The 19,888-nt window shown below is 48.5% G+C and overlaps 1 protein-coding gene and 1 long non-coding RNA gene across 7 annotated transcripts in view; both read right to left on the minus strand.

The window, feature by feature from the left end:
* The window catches only part of UBR4 (ubiquitin protein ligase E3 component n-recognin 4), a 134,826-nt gene that overhangs the window by 44,863 nt on the left and 70,075 nt on the right, over nt 1-19,888 (minus strand). For 4 of the 6 annotated variants that reach the window (XM_086715843.1, XM_086715844.1, XM_086715841.1 and 1 more), the window contains 14 exons: nt 19,627-19,757; nt 19,328-19,505; nt 18,760-18,864; nt 17,065-17,202; nt 15,825-15,999; nt 8,870-8,966; nt 8,103-8,210; nt 7,534-7,650; nt 6,414-6,623; nt 4,288-4,437; nt 2,844-3,071; nt 2,007-2,085; nt 1,250-1,495; nt 329-497 (listed from right to left, as the gene is read on the minus strand). In XM_086715843.1, coding sequence (XP_086571969.1) covers nt 329-497; nt 1,250-1,495; nt 2,007-2,085; nt 2,844-3,071; nt 4,288-4,437; nt 6,414-6,623; nt 7,534-7,650; nt 8,103-8,210; nt 8,870-8,966; nt 15,825-15,999; nt 17,065-17,202; nt 18,760-18,864; nt 19,328-19,505; nt 19,627-19,757 — 2,131 coding nt within the window. The remainder of the gene's footprint in view (nt 1-328; nt 498-1,249; nt 1,496-2,006; nt 2,086-2,843; nt 3,072-4,287; nt 4,438-6,413; nt 6,624-7,533; nt 7,651-8,102; nt 8,211-8,869; nt 8,967-15,824; nt 16,000-17,064; nt 17,203-18,759; nt 18,865-19,327; nt 19,506-19,626; nt 19,758-19,888) is intronic. The other 2 variants (XM_086715842.1, XM_086715845.1) reach the window with 2 other exon arrangements.
* On the minus strand, nt 4,656-6,407 carry LOC147577813 (uncharacterized). Its single transcript, XR_015254508.1, has 2 exons — nt 6,151-6,407; nt 4,656-5,894 (listed from the first exon to the last, which is right to left on the minus strand). It is a non-coding gene; the product is annotated as an uncharacterized LOC147577813 (long non-coding RNA).

Genomic DNA, 19,888 nt, shown 5'->3' on the forward strand with positions numbered 1-19,888 from the left:
GTTCAAGCCATTCTGCTGTTCTTCTGACAGCAGATCCTAACAGGTGCATCTTCAGAAGGTGGCCTGAAGAGTCAAGACTGGTCACTTTACAAACTCCAAAATATAGCCTTCTCAGAAAAAAACGCAAGCATCTCTTGCTTACGACATCAGTTTAATGGCTAAGAACGGCTAACCTCACGAAGACACCTGTAACAGTCAAGAGGATCCAGACCGATATAAATACCGAGATTGAAACCATGAGCATGTAACATGAAGCCAAGACAGAACCACATCGTCCACTCGGGTCCTGGACCCATGCAGACCGCCAAAACCTAGCCCCGGACCCCACCTGTAGATATGCAGCGTCAGACAGTGCGCCTGCCAGCGTACTGAGGAAGAATTGGACTCTAACAGGAAGCAACGCAGGAACTGAACCAAGGTCTCCTTATCTGCGAATTTGTTCAGCTGGTTCACCAGAGCTGTGCACAGCTGGTCCTCCTGGCTGCCTGAGCTCTCACCTGCAAGATCAGGGCGGGACTGAGGACTGGAGACCAGGAAGCATGGTCTAGCGTCCTACAGCCAGTGACACCAGATGGAGAGGGAGGGGATTCTGTCCATGTCTAAGAGTTTCAACTAAATGGTTTTAATTTGAAAACAACTTTGTTTACAGGAGAACCAGAAGGCCAGCCCCAAATGAGACAGACGTGCAATAACGCCACCAAAAAGGCACAGGACAAAGGGCCGACGCAAGCCTGGCACCGAACAAACACGGCTACGTCGGAGATCCGTTACCTAAAACATCTACCTGTATCATTAATTGGGAGAACGTAAACCACCTCCCCTGCTCTGCTGATCACCGGTCTCAGGCCTCCGAGAACCACGAAAAGCAGTGAAAACAGAAAGGCTTCTGCCTTTTCGATGGTAGGGAGTCCACTAAAACAGCTTCCATTTGTGGGGCATTTAACAGTTCACGAGGTGCATTTACGAGCATCATTTAACACTGACAACCTTCTCACACAGCAAGTGTGATTTATTATTTCATGGAAAAACAAACTTGGCTTACTAAAAACGTTCAGTGCCCTTTGGCCTTTCCTTGGTACGGGAAGTCACAAGTGTAAGGTGTAAAGGAAAATAAAACCAAAACTAGACACTAGAGGGCATCTGAGTTTTAGGTCCCTAGCACATCCGGGTGAAAGCCCTTCCTGAAAGGAGCATCAACAGTGTGCTCCAAGAGGAAGCAGAACACATCACCCTGGTCACAAACGCTTACCCTCTTTCTCCTTTTCCTTTTCTTCTTTCTTGCTCTTCTTCGTGGACGACTTGGACTGTGTCGTGGCTTGTCCAGAACTGGCAGCCACAGGCGCCGAGGAGGAGGAGGCAGTGGAGGAGCCCGCGGAGGCCGCCAGAGCGGCGAGGACTTTGCTGCCGCACAGGGCGCAGGACAGCAGCTGCAGCAGCACCGGAGACACCCCCTCGTCCACCAAGAAGCTGACTTGGAGGAGGAAGTACAGGACGGCTGTGGGCAGAGGAGACCGGGGCTCGGTTCTGAGACAATTACCGCGGACTTCCCCATCACGGGAGCCGTGTCTGCACCCAGCCAGGACCGGCCCCGTTCCCACCAGCTTGCTTTCCGAGGCTGCTCTGCCAGATGCCGCCCAGAACTCATGCCCGCTGCAGAAATACCTCACAAATGTCCAAACAGCTACCTCGAGATCGACTCTCAGCCCCCACTTCTTCAAAGAAGACGACTCTCTAGACCCCACCGGCTCCTCTTTAGTTTTAGCTCTATAATCTGGAGGTCAGCTGCTCCTACTCTGTGCCCCCAGAGCACCCCAAATTTTGTCTCTGACCCTGATCGCTCCTAAGTTTTGACTTTTCTTCTCAGCTAGGCAGAGTTCTAGCTACGTGTCTTGCTCACGGCTTCGTCTCCGGCATCCAGGCCAGTGCTTGGCACACAGTGGGCCTCACTACCTAGTTCTCAAAGGGACGACGAAGTAACAGCAGCCCGAAGGAGCTGCACTGCTTACAGTCGTCTTTGATGCAGAACTTCTGCCAGTTGACGGTGCGCTGGGCAGCAATTTCCGCACAAGCTTTCAGGTGCTCCATCTGAAATGGAAACCAATCCGCAGAGGTGAGCAGCCCCGCCAGGCAGCCCGCACTTGAGGGGTCACTGTCCTGACTCTGGACTGCATACTGAGCACAACCCCCTGTGCACGGCTGCTGACCCCGTGCCCCGGGTTCCCCAAGTGCACACACTGCAGCTCTCATGGAGCCTCCTCTGGGCTACACCCACCACACAAACGCCCTTTGTTTACAGGGACCCTGCAGGCCGCTCAGTAACACAGCAGGAGAGAGAGACACCGTGACGGTAAACTACGACCCAGGTTACTTTGCCCTTTCTTTCCCGCACTCCCACCTTTTCTTTTGCTAAAAGCACCCCAGGAAGGACACTAGCTTAGAAATACTGAACACCGAAGACGTCCTCTTCTAGATGCTCCTATGCGATGATTCGATTTGATCCCCAAAGTCCAAACCGCTTTCAGACAGTAACACATCATGTCTTTAGTGCTGAAGGACAGAACTCAGAGGTGTGCAAATTTCTGGTGGAGCCAGCGACACTGGTCATGACTGGTCACGCCACGACTCATGACATCAGGCGGGAGTGGGAACGGTGGTGGGGAAATCTCAGACCCTGACGCCAACTGCACCGGATGTACAGCACCGCGGATTCGCCCTGAGCTCAACTGTGGCCTTAACGTCCTCTAAATGTTTAAAAGCCCCGTTCTGCTCCATCCTACCGCCTCGCTGGCCGAGCCGCATCACCCGCCCTCTGTCTGCCCCACCATGCCCCCTCGCCCTCATACCAGGCTGATGAGTGTGTCGTACTGCAGGGCGGAGCCTGAGCTGGCTGTAACCACGCTTGCCCGGAGGAATATCCCCTGTTCCTCCAGCAGCTTCTTGATCCCACGCACATGGGAGTCCAGGGTGTGCAGATCCCGGAGCTGGCGGTACTTCTCCTTTGATCCACAGATGAAGAGCAAAAGTTTGCGGACTTGGCGACGCACAAACGGAGTCTGCTGGATCATCAGGTACTTGAGGGGAAAAGCAACACGAAAAGTCAATGACTCAGGAACTGTGACAGCAGTGACACCCCAGGTGTTCACGAACTGTCATTAAAAATCGGTAAGAAACGCAAGCTAAGCTATTTCCTCACGGCCAAGCCGGCCTCCAATTAACTGCGGTATTCCTTACAGAAACCAGAAGAAAGGCAGGCATGGAAAGACAGACGTCAGAGAGGGGAAAAGAGCCGTATCCCCACTCCCCTACTGGAATCCTTTGGAATCTACAGGGAAGCCAGCCCCCACTCCGGCCCACCCAGAGTGAAATGATCAAGAAAACATATTCAGAATCTCTCTTTCTGGTCAAAGAGGTGGGGAAACCTGAAATGGTCATCTGGGGTCTGCTAACAGGTCACTCTTCCCAGAGTTAATCTCAAGCTTGCTGTGATGGTGGCTAATCTTAAACTGCCAAATCTCGGCGGTCCCAGACCTGCCCCACCACACACCGCCCTGCAATGGCCGGTCCAGAAGCACGCTAACTACACTGCCTCTCTGCCAGCTGGCTCCCCCTCCGGTCCTACCAACAGGGAACAAAAAGGCACGACAGAGGGCAAGAGGAAAAAGCACCGGCTCCTTCCTGTCTGCCTGCTATGCTGGCAATAGCCCTTCACGCTGGCAGCCTCCGTCATTTTTTCAGCATCCAAGGACAAACCAACTACAGTTGGTTCTGATCATCAGATTCTTTGTATACTTCCAGAATCGACCGCACCGCGGCCCCTCAGAGTTCCTGGGGCACCGGAAGCAGCACCCCCACCTCGGGCCCACCCAGCTGACTCCTCTTCACACGCGGGTTTCTGGTGGCTGCTTCCTGTAGTCACTGTCTCTGGCTTCCCTTTTTTCCTGTTCTGGTTTTCCAATGGTGGTTCAAGCAATCCCCTATGTTAAAATCTCTCCATAACTTAACTACTACATTCTCTATTTACCAGCATTCAAATTTTTAAACTTGTCTGTTCCTACCATACACAGAAAGAGTTAAACATATGGACTTAAAATCTAGAGGCACGGCTTGCTTTGACAGCCATCTTCCACAGCTTCACCACACGGGACACCCGGGGCAAGATCAACACAGTGTGAGCGGCGCTGCTGGGGGCAACACCTCCTGGGAGCGAGGACAGAAGGGGGCCATAAAGGCTGTCACAGCCAGTATGTCCTCTCCTGGCATGGCATGCTGCCTGGGGCCTTCACTTACCTCTGAGAGAAAGTAAAACCAAGAATGATCAAAGACAGGAGGGGGGATTCGAGAGTTGGCATCGGCGATCTTCTTGATTTGGTAAGGAAGCCGCAAGACCATCTCTGTTAAAAGCTGAGTGTAGGCCTCAAACACATCAGCAGCATGACCCTGGAGGGAGAACACCTGTGTAAGAACCTGTGACGGGCGGTTTTCCATGACCACAACTAGGAAAAAGGCCAGCTTGCTGCTTGTTAGGTATAGCTTATGTTGGAATTAGCAAATGGCACCTTTCAAATGGGAACCATCGCTGTCTGACAGTCGAGTTTGAACCCAGCAAGACCCCAGGCTCCTGAGGGCAACTTTGTTACATGCAAAGGTTGCATGTACATCTGGACACAGATCTCGCTTGTCTTGAAAGTTCTAACATTTCACTCTGTGGGTTTTGATGCTGACTGGCTGTGCTCTGCTTGACACAAAAACTCAACTTCTAAAGGGAAAAAATGGAAAAAAAAACAGTGGTGAGGAAGGATTCCTGACTTCCTACGAGAGATGCACTCCATTCCCTAGATCCATAACCTTCTGCTATAACAAAAGACATTTCAGTAAAGCAAGGCAGCCAGATCACTAAACACACATCCCCTGGAGGCAGGGCAACTGAGGGCTGTGGGGATGGCGGAAGCAGCAGATACCCCGCGGGCTGTGTGTTTCTCTGGGCAGAGCCTGCAGGAGTCTGGGCCCAGCGTGTCTCGTGTATTCAATCGCCAGTTACTCATCGGTCCTTTGCCGAGCACAGGAGGTGCAAATAAGGGGAAGACTCCACATGTGTGTACAGGGTGCTCTGGGGACCCGGGGAAAGGCCATCTCCATCCGACCTGGTAGCAGGGAAGTGTGTGTTGGGGAGGTTGTTCCCAGGATCCAGCGCATGAGAGCCAGGTCTTGAATAAGGACTAGGAATTAGCTTAGAGGGAAAGGAAGTGACGCAAATGGAAAGAAGTTCAGAAAGACAGCAGGTAGGAAAGTGGCGTGCCACATGTGGGGAAAGGCACAGATCAGGGGGGCCACGTGCCAGGATGCATAGTGACGCAGCTGAAGAGTTAGGTAGATCGTTGGGTTCTCAGAGAACTTTTTGGCCTAAAAGTTATGGAAGACCAGCAAAGGGTTAAAGAGAAGGACACAGTGAGGTTCACATTTTATGCCTATCCTATCCCTGAACTATTCAAAGCAGTTCGGCGTGTGCCATGGGGAGCACAGCAGGTGCCGACCGCAGAAGGCCACTGCCCAGATGCAGACGGACAGCAGTGGTAGAGATGATGAACACAGAATGGGCACCAGTGTGCACTCGGCGTCGGGCTTTACTGCGCCACGCCACTCAGCGCTCACGACAACCCACACAGCTGACCCTACGCGGAGCATCATTTCCCAGCGTGCAAACTGAGGCTCACTAAGGCCAGACGGAACCTGCCCGACCTTCGGGGCTGGGAAGTGGGAATGCTGGTTCCCAAACTCACCTGACCAGAAAGCCCATCTTCTAAACAAGCCCACTGAAGGGGCTCTGACAACCACAGGGGAGTCTGACATACACAGCAGGACGCAGTCACTACTGACACTGCCCTGTGCCTTCTCACCTTTTTCTTTTTTTTTTTTTTTTTTTTTTAATTTTTTTTTTTTCCACGTTTTTATTTATTTTTGGGACAGAGAGAGACAGAGCATGAACGGGGGAGGGGCAGAGAGAGAGGGAGACACAGAATCGGAAACAGGCTCCAGGCTCTGAGCCATCAGCCCAGAGCCTGACGCGGGGCTCGAACTCACGGACCGCGAGATCGTGACCTGGCTGAAGTCGGACGCCTAACCGACTGCGCCACCCAGGCGCCCCTTTCTCACCTTTTTCTAAGGAGCTTAACATGCAAGGACGCATCTGTCTGATTTCACTCAGTTCCCCGGCTTTACAAAGGGCAGGAGTCTGCACCCCAGTAGGTCGGGAGGAGTGGTCGTTCACTAAATCACGCCGAGAGTAACCCCCCCCCCAACCCCGAGGAACACAGGCTGCCTCCAGCAGGCTCCCTGCCCTGGCTCCTCGGACCCTACTCACAGACAGCAGAGAGGAGGAGGGCAGGAGCCGCTCTACATCCAGGGAGAGGCCTCACCTTCACGTACTGGCGGAGGAAGAACGGGCTCATGTCAGGTGGGGATGACGTCGTGTGTGGCTTCAGCAGCTGGCTGGAAGCCACGGGCTCCTCGTCGTTCTGCTGGCTCTTCCAATAGTCCAGCAGGGATCTGAGCACGTGTAGGCAGTAGTCCACGGCGCCGGAGCTCAGCAGGGCCGCTGCCGTGGCGCTGGAGATGAGGGAAGAGGACTGGGGAAAAGAGAGAAGAGGTCAGGGTGGCTCGTGAAGCAGCTGGAGGCAGCGGGGAGGAAACGACGGTGACGTTCTCAGAGTGGCAGTCCAGGGACTGAGCTCATCTCGGGCCAGAGGTCCCCCGACTAACTCAAACACCCCCCAGCTCTTCCCAACAACGGCAGGTTCCCAGCTCTACCCAGCCCACACCCCTGCCAGAGGCCAAGGGGGCACGGGCTAGGTAACCTCTCTACCGGGAAGGGTGGCTTTCTTTCTTCCCTGGGCAACGAGAAAAGTGGCCCATTTCAAGGGGAGGGAAAACTTTCCACCGTGAGCACCAGATAGCACCCCCACCCTCCCAGTAGGGGCTCTCTCTACAGAACCAGCTTCTAAAGGAGATGGGGTAAGTAATCACATGAATAAAAAAGCAGGGGAAAAGCCACTGTAAATAAAACCATTAGGAGAGCCTTGCAAATCCCAGCAAACCCCACAGCTCATAAGCTCATTAAGATTGGATGTAGTTCAGCCTCCATTTCCACCTTCTCTGCTTTGTGTTAATCTCCTTTCCACCACGCACACGCTGCTTTCTCTCTGCTTTATTACCATACCTCATAGCAACATACAGTAGGGGAATCCTCTTAGCCACCCTGCGCCTTGCAGAATAGCCCCCTCCTTTCAATAATGGAACTTCCAAACCCTGTAACCGCTCCACTTGGAAGGACTGTTGGCAGAGATCAGGACTTGGAAGGTATACTCTGAACAAGGTGGAAGCTCTGCTCTTGGAAGAGGTGACAGCTTAGAATCTGTCTCCTCTAGAATGACAATAGACAACGGCCTTATTCTAACTACCACCTGTGCCCTCAGCCCCAGCATCAACCCGACAATCCTCTTTCCTTTCCACACACCCATATGCTCAAAGAGACAGTACCTCACATATGGAAGACTTAGATCCAGATTTGGTCCGGGACATGAAGACGCTCAGGAGTCTCATTACCACTAGATGGACTTCATTCAGGGCGCTGCGCTCATTCTTCCTGGACACGTCCTGCAGGCAGAAGCAGAGCCCAGAAGCTCCCGTTTACCTTAAGCCTGAAGCCTCCTCTCAACAAGACTCCTTCCAGCCTATGTGTTCTTCACACGGAGTCACAGTCAAAACAAGCTCCGATTATCGGTGGACCACACCTGGAGTAGCTAGAGCCTGCTACGCTTAAGAGCCCATGTTCTGATACAAGTAACTAATTTCTTGTTTTCAGCTTGGGGAACTACAAAAGGTCTGTGGGGGCAGAGACTTGGTCTGTTCCTCATTTACGTCCAGACCTAACAGGAGGCCTGGGCCAACGCAGGCCTACTGCTTTCGTTGAATCACCGGAACCGGAACCCTCCTGTTCAGGTGGTGCCCCCCAGAAATGAAGTGAAGCTCCTCTAAGGGAAGGATGGCAGGCTGGAAGGACCTCAGCCCGTGCCTGTTCCTGACACAGTGGGACTCTCCAACCTTACCTTTTTGTCCATGCCCAGTTCAGCAATTAGCTGGGAGAGCAGGTTGTCCAGGGCTCCCTTGTCTTTCTCATCTTCTCCATCCAGATCTGTAGTGAGCATCAGAATGACCTGGAAGTCAACAGAGAGGTAAAATGTGAGGACCAGTACCCTAGAGGACGACTCTAACACAAGGTGTTTCGGAAGAAACCCCGATCCTCCTGACGCCCCTGTCAGTCACAACTCTGATCCACGAAAAGGTCCTAAATCTCGAGGTATCCGAAGGTGAAGTGTCCGGAGTCGGAAGAGTCGAACTTTGGTATACGCCACACGTGGCATCACAGAAGGCGTTTTGCAAACAGTCTGCAAAACAAATCAACTAAACTACGTTGTAATCAACCAAAGTGGCTTGACAGGGGGCAGTGTGCTGTGCCCAAAGTAAAGAGCTCTCTGCCTAAGACGAAGGCAGTTAGTGCGAGAACAGCTAGCAGACCACATTCCAACACTGTGTTAATACAGACTCACATACACCAAGCATCTGTGGAGCAGACATTTGCTCCCGGCTCTGTCAGTAACTAGCTGGAGGACTTGCAGACATCTTTTTAAATTCTCCGACCCCTGGCCTTTTCACCTATAGAATTTAGGGCTAAAACTTGCAATTCAAAGCTGCATTCCATTATTCTCTGACCTAACACCAAACAAGGCCTTACAGAGCCTCTAGGAGAGACACGTGAACACGCCGAAGGATGGTCCAACCACAACGTGACAGACCCGGGTGAACTGAGGGATACCTGCATGTACGGGATGGCCCGGACGCCTCCAACATTTCGTAACTGGGGCAAGGTCTGCAGTAGTCTCTCCAACAGCATCAGACGGACCATGTGCAGCCTAAAAGGCCAAGGAAAATACATGAAATGTGAGCTAGTTCACAACCACTAACCGGCCGAATATAGTTCTTTCCTCCTGCCACCAAGGTAAACAAGGAGCCTACTGCTTCGGAATGATCCTAGCATCAGCAAAATGTTCAGAGATGCCTGTTTGGTATACCAGCAACACAGGAGAAATCTCGTTCCACTAAAAGGAACAAACTATTCCAAGATACAACTGATGGCCCTGAAAACCTGCTACAGGAGAAGTTGCAAATATGTCTCAAGCAATCGGGCCCTAGTTGTTCTCAGTAGCAAAATCACACCTTCAGTATGGTGCACTCTATGGCTTTTTCCAACACATGGCCCCATTCTGCCTCCAGGCATTATCTTCTGGGATTCCTCCACCTGCAAAGTCTGCATCATCCAGTTGCACAGTGATCTAGGCCTTTCTTTTCCTTGCTTCTCAAGTCTTCAGGAAGGCCCAGCACCGCTTTAGCCTCTCCACTCCCCCATCATTTTTCCTAGTGTAAAATTCAATTTCAATACCGCCCTTTCCACTGGACCCATGAGCTCTCCCACACATTCAGTTAGGCACTAACTAGCCTTCTTCATCTGCATACACGGCTGGGCTTCCCTATCATATGCGTACCTCTGGGTCTCTTGTGAATATGCTGTTTCAAGACAGGACCAAAATGAAAATTAATTTATTAGCATCTTATTAGACAGGCCGGTCGGCAGTCTCATCTAACACATAATCTTACACAGATTAAGAGTGCATCTGCTGAGTTAATGGATTCGCTCTCATAATACGTAAACTGATCTTGCTTCATTTTACTTTACAGACTGTGTATAACAAGCCGTATGCCTACATACACATAAAAAAGTGATTTTCAGGTATTAACATACCCCAAGAGATATCCAGAATATTTTCAAAGTAGTAAAAGTTTGAACCTAAGTATGGGGTCTTACTTGAATGATAAATGACCATGATTCCAAAAATAACTCAAAGGAATGAGCTAATAGTCCTTCAGAATACAGTTACACCTAAAACCTCACTTATGCATCCGAGAACAAAGCAAGCTGTGTGGGGAGCACAAATGAGTAAGAACTGCTCAGGAATGTACAAGACATAGCAAAGAAAGTAAGATGATGGTAGCAGTTCAACACTTGCAGGATAAAACATAGCAAGCTTTGCGACGGGATTAAAATCTTCAGATACGCAGAACATACTTGTGAATACACGTGTATGAAAGAAAAGTCAACAAAATGAGCAGAGTCTGGACCTGGACCAAGATGCTGTCAGACTGTTGGCTTTTCAAACTCTTAAATGGGAAGCCTAACAAACAAAGGGGGTGCCTGGGTGACTCAGTCAGTTAAGCATCTGACTCTTGATCTCAGCTCAGGTCTTGATCCCAGGTTCGTGGGTTCAAAGGCCCCATGTTGGGATCTGTGCTGTGCATGGAGCTGACTTTAAAAAAAAAACAAAAAACGTCTAACCAAAAAAAAGTAAACTCTACACGAAAAATTGCAACTTCCTTTTCTTTAGTGGCTTAAAGTAACAACAATTCAGTTACTGGGGCGCCTGGGTAGCTCAGTTGGTTAAGCGTCTGACTTCGGCTCAGGTCATGATCTCGCGGTTCGTGGGTTCAAGCCCTGCGTCGGGCTCTGTGCTGACAGCTCGGAGCCTGGAGTCTGCTTCGGATTCTGTATCTCCCTCTCTCTCCACCCCTTCCCTGCTCACGCACGTGCTCTCTCTCTCTCTTTCAATGGTAAACGTTAAAAAAAAAAAAAACAAAAAAAAAAACCAGTTATTAACATTATTTAAAACGGGTCATGGGTGCCTGGCTGGCTCAGTTGGTGGAGCATGCAACTTTTGATTTCGAGATTGTAGGTTCAAGCCCCACACTGGGTGTAAAGATTACTTAAAACTAAAAACTCTTTAAAAGAAAAGACTTTAACAATTGCTCGATTAAATTATCCCTGAAAAAACCAAAAGTTAACTTAAAACCACTTTAGATATTTCTATTACTAACATGGCTAGATTACCTAAAATGGCCTTCCTAAAGACGCTAAAAGTATAAAAAGATAAAACATCATTTTAAAAGCAATGCCGAGGGGCACCTGGGTGGCTCAGTTGGTTGAGCGTCCAACTCGATTTTGGCTCACATCATGACCTCGCAGTTGTGAGATCGAGCCTCACCTCAGGATTCTCTCTTTCCCTCTGCCCTTCTCCCCTGTTCCCACTCACTTGCTCTTTCTCAGGATAAATAAACATTAAAAAGAAAAAAGCAATGTGGAGTCTCAAGAATTCTGAAAGGATTGAAATCACACAGTATGTTCCCAACCATGGTAAGTTAAATCGTAAATTAGTAATGGAAAAATAACAAGCAACATACCTCTAAATATCCTATGGAACAAAGATCCAATTACAATAGAACTTAAAAAAACATTCTGAACTGAAGAGCGATGAAATACAATGCATCCAAATACATGGGATCTAGCTAAAGCAGAATTTAAAGGGAAGTTTAGAGAGAAATATATAGCTTCAAATATGTACTTAAAATGAAAGGTGGAACACCAATTATTTAAGCTTCCCATCTTTTTTTTTTTTCCCCTCTGTATTTTAGAGAGAGAGCATGAGCAGAGGAGAGGGAAGAGGGAGGGAGGGAGAGAATCTTAGTGCTTGGTCCGACCCTAGGATCATGACCTGAGCTGAAATCAAGAGTTGGACGTTCAACCAACTGAGCCCCCAGCTTCCATCTTAAGCTAGAAAAAGAACAAAAAATTAACCCCCCCACCCAAAAATAAGGTACTACATCAACTTTAGTAAGCAGAAAAAAGAAACAGTAAGAGTGGTAATAAGGGGCACCTGAGTGGCTCAGTCGCTTCAGCGTCCAACTCTTGATTTCGGCTCATGTCATGATCTCACAGTTCATGGGTTCGAGCCCCAGATCGGGCTCCATGCAGACAGTGCAGAGCTTGCCTGAGATATTCTCTCTCTCTCTCTCTCTCTGCCCTGCCCCACTTGGCATACTCATTCTCTTTCTCTCTCTCAAAATAAATAACTTTAAAAAAAAATTTTTTTTTACAAAGAGTGGAAATAAAATAGAAAGCAGACATAAAACAGGAAAATCAAAGGCAGAAGTCAGTTCCTTGTAAATAAAGTTGGTAACTCCAAACAAAACTGACTTTTAAAAAAAGAACACGGGCACCTGGGTGGCTGGCTCAGTTGGTTAGGCTTCTGACTTCAGCTCAGGTCATGATCTCACAGTTTGGGAGTTCGAGCCCTGTGTCGGGTTCTATGCTGATAGCTCAGGGCCTGGAGCCTGCTTCAGATTCTGTGTCTCCCCCTCTCTCTGTCCCTCCCCCACTTGCGCACGCTCCCTCTCATAAACATTTGTAAATATATCAAAAATAAAAACGTTAAGTTACCAATATTAGAAATGAAAAAAGGTAATCACTACAGATCCTAGACATTAAAAGGATGATAAAAAAAAGTTTATAACAGCTTTATGCCAACAGACATCTTTAAAAAATTAACAAATTATTTGAAAAGGACAACATACCAAAACTGACACATGAGGAAACATAAAAAATTCTGTATCATTTAAAAAATGAATCTGGGGGCGCCTGGGTGGCGCAGTCGGTTAAGCGTCCGACTTCAGCCAGGTCACGATCTCACGGTCCGTGAGTTCGAGCCCCGCGTCGGGCTCTGGGCTGATGGCTCAGAGCCTGGAGCCTGTTTCCGATTCTGTGTCTCCCTCTCTCTCTGCCCCTCCCCCGTTCATGCTCTGTCTCTCTCTGTCCCAAAAATAAATAAACGTTGAAAAAAAAAAATTTTTTAAATGAATCTGTAAACTTTTTAAAGTTTATTTAAGGGACAGAAAGAGCATGAGCGGGGGAGGGGTGGAGGGGCAGAGGGAGAGGGAGAGGGAGGGAGGGGGCAGGGGGAGGGGGAGGGAGGGAGTGGGGGAGAGAGGGGGGAGAGAGAGAGAGAGAGAGAGAGAGAGAGAGAGAGAGAGAGAGAATGAGAATCCCAAGCGGGCTCCACACTGTCAACACAGAGACCAACAGGAAAGCTTGATCCCATGAACTGTGAAATCATGACCTGAGCTGAAATTAAAAGTCAGACACGTAACCAACTGAACCACCTAGACACCCCTGAATCTGTGATTTTAAATCTTCCCTTAAAGAAAGTCCAGACCAGATGAGTCCACTGCTAAATTTTTATAAGAGAATTTATAGATTATATAATGCTGTTCTCACATAAGCTCTTCTAAAAGACAGCAAAAGGGGAAACATGTCCTCACTTTAGGAGGCCAGAATAATATAAATAACAATACCTGACAAAAACATTTCAAACAAAAATTACAGGTCTAGATAAAATATTAGCAATTCAAATCCAGTGATGCAAAGGACCGGATATCACAAGCAAATGTCCTCACAAGGTTGGTTTAATAACAGAAAAATCAATTAATGTGGTTTACAACTACAAACAGATGTAACAAAAACAACTGGAAAGCTTCAAACAGATCGTAAGAAACTATAAATTAAGCACAGGTGATTTTTTCAAAGAAAAAAAAGCCATCATGAGAGATGGAAAAGAGAATATGATAGTAAAACATCTATTTTAAGTAGGCTCCCAGAAAGAAAAAATGACAGAAAACGAGACAGAAGCAGTATCTGTTGAGCATAATAGGTGAGAATCGTCTAGAATAAAAAGACACTAACTCAAACATTCAACATTTCCAAAGACCACTAAGTAGAAGAAATGCAAAGAAACCCATCCTAACCATATCCTAAAAACAATGATAAAATAAAGATTTTATAAGCACCAGTAAGGACACTATTTTCAAAGAAGCAGTAATTATGACAGTAGGTGACTTCTCACAGTAAGTATCATTTTCAATTTGGCGGGAGAAAACTCTCAAAGAAAACTGTATACCCATCAAAAACATGTCTACAAAATGTGAGCTGAATAAAGACATTTTCAGACTGAGAAAAATCTGAGATTTTGTAACCAGCCACCCTCCCCTAAAGGAAAATCTAAATGACATCTTCAATCGAAAAGGATCCCAGACAGGGGCGCCTGGGTGGCTCAGTGGGTTAAGCATCCGACTTCGGCTCAGGTCATGATCTCGCGGTCCGTGAGCTCGAGCCCCATGTCGGGCTCTGTGCTGACAGCTCAGAGCCTGGAGCCTGTTTCCGATTCTGTGTCTCCCTCTCTCTGACCCTCCCCCGTTCATGCTCTGTCTCTCTCTGTCTCAAAAATAAATAAACGTTAAAAAAAAAAAAAAAAGTTTAAAAAAAAAAAAAGAAGAAAAGAAAATGATCCCAGACAGAAGGTCTGACATGCACAAGAAAATGCCGAGCACCGGAAGAGGTAAACATATAAGTAAATCTGAATAAACACTGACCACATAAACTATATAAAACAGTAACAATACCTTGAAAGCTTCAAAAGCCTTTTTTAAAAAGAAATTAAAGCACAGGAAAGTCACCGCTCAAGTTGATAAGAAGGGGCCAAGCCTTCTAAGGTCCTCTCTAGTATTCAGGTAGAAGATACAGCTCTTAGTTAACTCTGGTTTTGGAGAAGTTAAACGTACACACTGAAATGAGGAGGGTAACCACCAAGACACTGCAATACCAAACATGGGGGGGGCGGGCAGGTAAAAGGAAAGAAAAAGGAATGAAAACACAGGAAATCAACCCAAAAGAGGACTGCAAAGACAAAAAGAAGCACCGAAACAGGCAAAACAAAGAAACAGCAGGAGGTAAAAGGTAGGCATAAATTCAAATACATCAGTAATTAACACTAATCACAAATAAAGTTAACCATTTTGATTAACAAGCAATGGAAGACTGGATTAAAAAGGTTTTAAATAAATTTCAAAAAACAAGAAATCACAAAGACCACATTCTCTGGACACATACAATTAACCCAGAGAGCACATTAAGTGAGGAAAAAAAAGATTAAGTAAAAAACCCCTTCGTGTTAAGTTAAAAAACAAACCCCATCAAAATATCATCAGCTGAGCCAGAGGTCACCTTCATCAGAGATATTCCAAGAACTGAGGTTCAAGTGGAAGGAAACAGGGAATATGGGAGACACTCGCTGACGCCCTCTGAAAATGTCTCTGATGCCTATCAGCTCTAGTGACCTTTTGTAGAAATCGTGGAGTTCAAAGTGCCAGTTATTATTTCTGCACTAATGTGATACCTGTGGGTAGTTATCTATTAACAAATCTAACAAACATTAGAACACATTCTCTAGTCACCTCTCGGTTCAGACTACATTCACTCCAACAATCCAGCACCAAACACCACCACAACTTCTTGAAGGAGACGGATTAGGATTTTACAGATCGCTTTCAATTTGCCAAATGCCCTACCACTGGTATCTCCAGCTATAAACACGTATTTGCTCTGTCACCTTATAAACACGCTGAACACGGGAGCTACTACTTCTAGTACATACCTAGCAGCTACAACTGTTGAGCCTAGAACAGTGCTGCTTGTAAAGAGAATGCTACAACATGGGCTCATGGGTGATGAGGAAACAAGAAAGATTTGAGCGGGAAGATACACGGTTTTCTGAAAATCACTTTATAGTGACTGAGGGATATCCGGGACCTTAAGAGAAAAACTACTTTCTATCCTCTCTGCCATGAACCTACACTGATGTAATCCTAATTAGGGTAAAGAAGACAAACCTAGAAGGCTTCCTAAGACCTTAAACTGTTTCCTGAATTTATTGCCTTCGGTATTTCAAAAGAAATAGACTGGTATCGTGACGCCACCTCCTGCAACTGGTCCATCATCCTGTTCCTGGAATCTTCTCCTACAGTCTCTTGACTACAAATGACCAAGTCCTAACCTGTTGCTAGTATGGACATCTCCTTCTCCTTCCCCTTCTCCTTCACCCTCAGAGCCGTCTCCTTCCTGGTGTCCGGTGGTGGTGCTGATGGCTCCAGTGCTTGAGCTGACACTTCCTGGTCCAGCTGGGTGCCCCTCCACTGTGGCATCACCATAAGCACTGCTCCGACCAGATACTAGAGGGAAAAGGTTACAAAAGTGTGTATCGTCTCCCAAGTGTGGTGGCACCCAACGCATTCTGAAGTCCGCAACAGTTAGGAGACAACCAGTAGCTTTGGAACGTTTTTTCTTCTGCGTGAAGAAGAAAATAAATACGGAGTGAATGCAAGACTCTGGCCCCATAGCACTATGCTGAAAGACTCCCAGGGCACCAGTCACTCAACCTTCTACGGTATAGAAGATCCACCTACAAAAACAATCTTCAAAGGACACTCACATTGACTTGGGAATCTAGAAATTACCAGCTACTCTTAATCTCTTCTACAAAATATTTTCATTTCAAATTTTTAACCACAGACTGGTTTACAAGGTCGAACCAAAATGGCATGCTTTCTCATTCTAGAGCCCTGCCCTTTCAACCAGTAGACTATGGCCTGCCATGTTAACACATCAGATCATCAACAGGAGGACTGTCCAGAACAGCTTCCCCCAATAGAGGGGGACAAGAGCCACAGTATGATGGACTTTAAGGTCGTACCGTTAACTGTTTTAGATCAATCATGACTTGGGATTATGCATGTCACTGCTTTCTTCCAAAAAGAGACAACTAAAAGTGGCCTGTAAAATATCCCAATATTAACCATCTGCTGCTTAAGCTATTATCCCTGAGCGTTTGAAACTCCAAAGTTGAGGTCAAATGAATTTCTCAAGGCTTTCAGCGAGCCCTCAAAACTTCCCTTGGGGGCGCCTGGGTGGCGCAGTCGGTTAAGCGTCCGACTTCAGCCAGGTCACGATCTCGCGGTCCGTGAGTTCGAGCCCCGCGTCAGGCTCTGGGCTGATGGCTCGGAGCCTGGAGCCTGTTTCCGATTCTGTGTCTCCCTCTCTCTCTGCCCCTCCCCCGTTCATGCTCTGTCTCTCTCTGTCCCAAAAATAAATAAACGTTGAAAAAAAAAAAAAAAATTAAAAAAAAAAAAAAAAAAAAAAAACTTCCCTTGCCTGACACCAACCCCCAGGACCCAGGCAGAGATTCCTAGTGTGTTCCCGCCCCTGCCCAGGGAGATCGGGCCCCCCAGCCACATTACCACTGTGCTCGCCAGCCACCGAGTCCACGGCGCTCCCCCCGCTCTCCGAGCCCACGCTACCACCATGCTCAGCAGGGGAGGTCCGAAGGGTGGAGCCGTCAGTCGCCGCCGTGCTGCCCTCATCGTCCGAGGCTGGAGCTAAGAGAATAACGAGAGCTGTTACAGGTAAAAACCCCTCCTGGGGGCGACAGCATCAAACCACATAGTGCAGAGGGGACACAATGTGGTTGATACATCCTGTCATCAAAGGAAAAAGGGAGAGATTTGCTTTGCTGGTTAATCACCAACAGGAACAAACACTGTACACGGTGCATTGCAAACAGTACTTAGACAGAAGTGAAACCCCAGTTCGCTGGGCATTTCCTTCGCTGCTATACTACAGCGAGTAGACAGTGCAGAGATCCAACAAGAATCTGTGATGTGGACACTCAGTTTTCTAGTTAGAATGCTTCACAGTCACCACTGTCTAGGTGTTACTGACACCTGCTGAGATCAGAGACTACCCATTACCGTTCAAAGCACAGAACTCTGAATTTTAAGATTTGTTTTGCAATCAGTTCATTTGTGCTTATGTGAGGAAATCACTTGTCGTGAGCTCTTGAATCAACCTTGTTTGTTTGTTTGGTTTGGTTTTTGATCAGGTGGTCCAGAGGGGAGTTCATTGGGAAATTTCACCCCTCCTAATCATCCTCATCAGACGCTAAGAATGAAGCAAGGAAATTCCCCAGAGACAGCCACAGCATCCAGGATCAGGGCTGAGCTGAGACAGGAGGAAAACGCTGGATGAGATACAGGGGGGAAGAAAGCCAAGACAGCCACAGAGCACGGCAGAAACACAATCGGCACAGCACGACGGCCACCTCCGAGCCTGAGAGGACGGCAACGAACGAAACTGGAGAAAAGCGACACACACCACGGCAGCAAGATGAGAGGGACAGCCAGTTTCTCCCCCTCTCTTCTATCCGGGGTTAAACTCCCAAGAGAAGAGAGAGAAAGAAAAGAAGGAAAAAAGAAATACAGGGAAGCAGCACTCTGGAAAACTCTAGATCAACCCTTACGTCACTCAGGGGTTGATTTTCTAGTGGATCACCCAGTGTCCCATCCTCCTCTATTTGGTCCAACTCTCTGCTCAAGACATTTTGGTTTTTTCTTATCAGATCAGCAAAGAGGTGGAGTGCAAAGACAAAACGGGGTCTGACGAGTTCCTCTGCACTTCCACCCCCACCTCCCGGGCTCACAGGCCCCTGCAGGTGAGCCTCACCGACCTGAAGCAGAACTCAGCTTCTTGCCGCTTCGCTTTTATTTGTAAATGAAGAGAAAACAGTTAATGGAATGAGCTCTAGCTACTCCTCGTCTCCCTTTCCATGTTGTCTAGAGCGTCAGGACTCTGGCGAAGAGCCCTGAAAGCTGTCACTGGAGCCCTACAGCTGACCACCCTGCAAGCCGCTCTCTCGGCCTTTCCTCGGGAGACCAGCGGGAGCCAGGCAGCATGCAAAGTGTCAGGAAGCAGAGCCACGAGCGCCTTTGCCGAGCTGCATCACCGTGCCCTCCACGCCCGCATTCCTAAAGCAAAGGCAGAAGCAGGAAGTCCAGAATGGCCTGTCAAAGCAGCTGCCCGTTCCACTCTCACAGCACCAGAAGCGAGGCCGGAGGGTCCTGGGGCCCCAAGCCGCGCTCCTTGCTGTGGACAGTTACCTGATGCTGTGGTGTCAGAGAGGGTTCCTGCGTCCAGAGAGGAAGAGCTGGGTGCCTGGCCGGACAGCCCCAGGCTCTGCAGGCCCAGGGCACTGCTGCTGCTGCCTGGGAAACAAGTGGAGAGTGAGCACAGCATTCCTTCCAGACCCCGTCCACAGCACTGCTTTGGCCGCCTGCTGCCCTCGGGAGTCTAAATTCACCGGCGTGTGACCCCCTCTGGCCTGGAGGAAGTTAATCAACAGCCGGTGCTGTCCACCCACCAAGTTTGGTTACAGACATGGTGGAAGGCTTCCTTCAGCTCAGGCAGGACACAGGCCGGAGGAATCTAACAGATTTGGGAGGAAATAATCCAAAAGACCAAACTAACAGAAATGAGGAGATTGGTTCCCAGACTGCAAATCCCACCATGACCCTGTCACTCTCCACCTGTGTCTCTGAACAGCTCTCACCCAGATCCACCTCTCCCCAAATCTGGGGACAAGCTAAGTCAGCCGGATATCAGTAACTGCCAGACCCTCTCTGCTGCTCAAGGCCGCCGGGCGGCTGTGTTCCCGGCACGGCCTTCTACCTTGTTGGTCCTGCTGCAGGCTCAGGGCAATGGCTAGTTCAACCATGGTCTCGTCATCTGCATCAGGCGGGATGTCCAGCATGGGGGGGAAGCCCTCTGCGCCTGCCAGCAGGGCCTCCAGGGGAGAGGGGTTGCCATTGTTGACATTTTCAGCTGTCTCCAGGACCATCGACTCAGACTGCAGAGAGAAAGCTCTGTCAGTGTCCCACAGTAAACGGCAGCTTTTGCAAGTCCACAGAATGAGAGCTAGAGGAGAGCTAAGAGACTCTTCCTCCCCTCTCCTGCTGCCGGAGACTCACCACCATCTCAAAATCTCCATGGTCCACCTCACTCTGTTCCTGGCTCTCCTGACGGATGTGACCAGCATTCGGAATCCCTGATGACTGCATTTTCTCATCTGCATCATCATCATCATCGTCATCCTTATCTCCTGAGCCAAAGAAACCCCAGTCACCCAACAGTGCCTGTTCTTTCCTCCCTTGGCGTGTGGTGTGCAGAGTCATGCAGCAGCGTAAACCCAAGACGAGCTACCAGCTAGAGCCCTATGCTTTAGAGGTAAGC

The sequence above is a fragment of the Puma concolor genome, chromosome C1, assembly GCF_028749965.1.
Source record: "Puma concolor isolate L17-30 chromosome C1, mPumCon1.1.hap2, whole genome shotgun sequence".
Taxonomy (NCBI): Eukaryota; Metazoa; Chordata; class Mammalia; order Carnivora; family Felidae; genus Puma; species Puma concolor.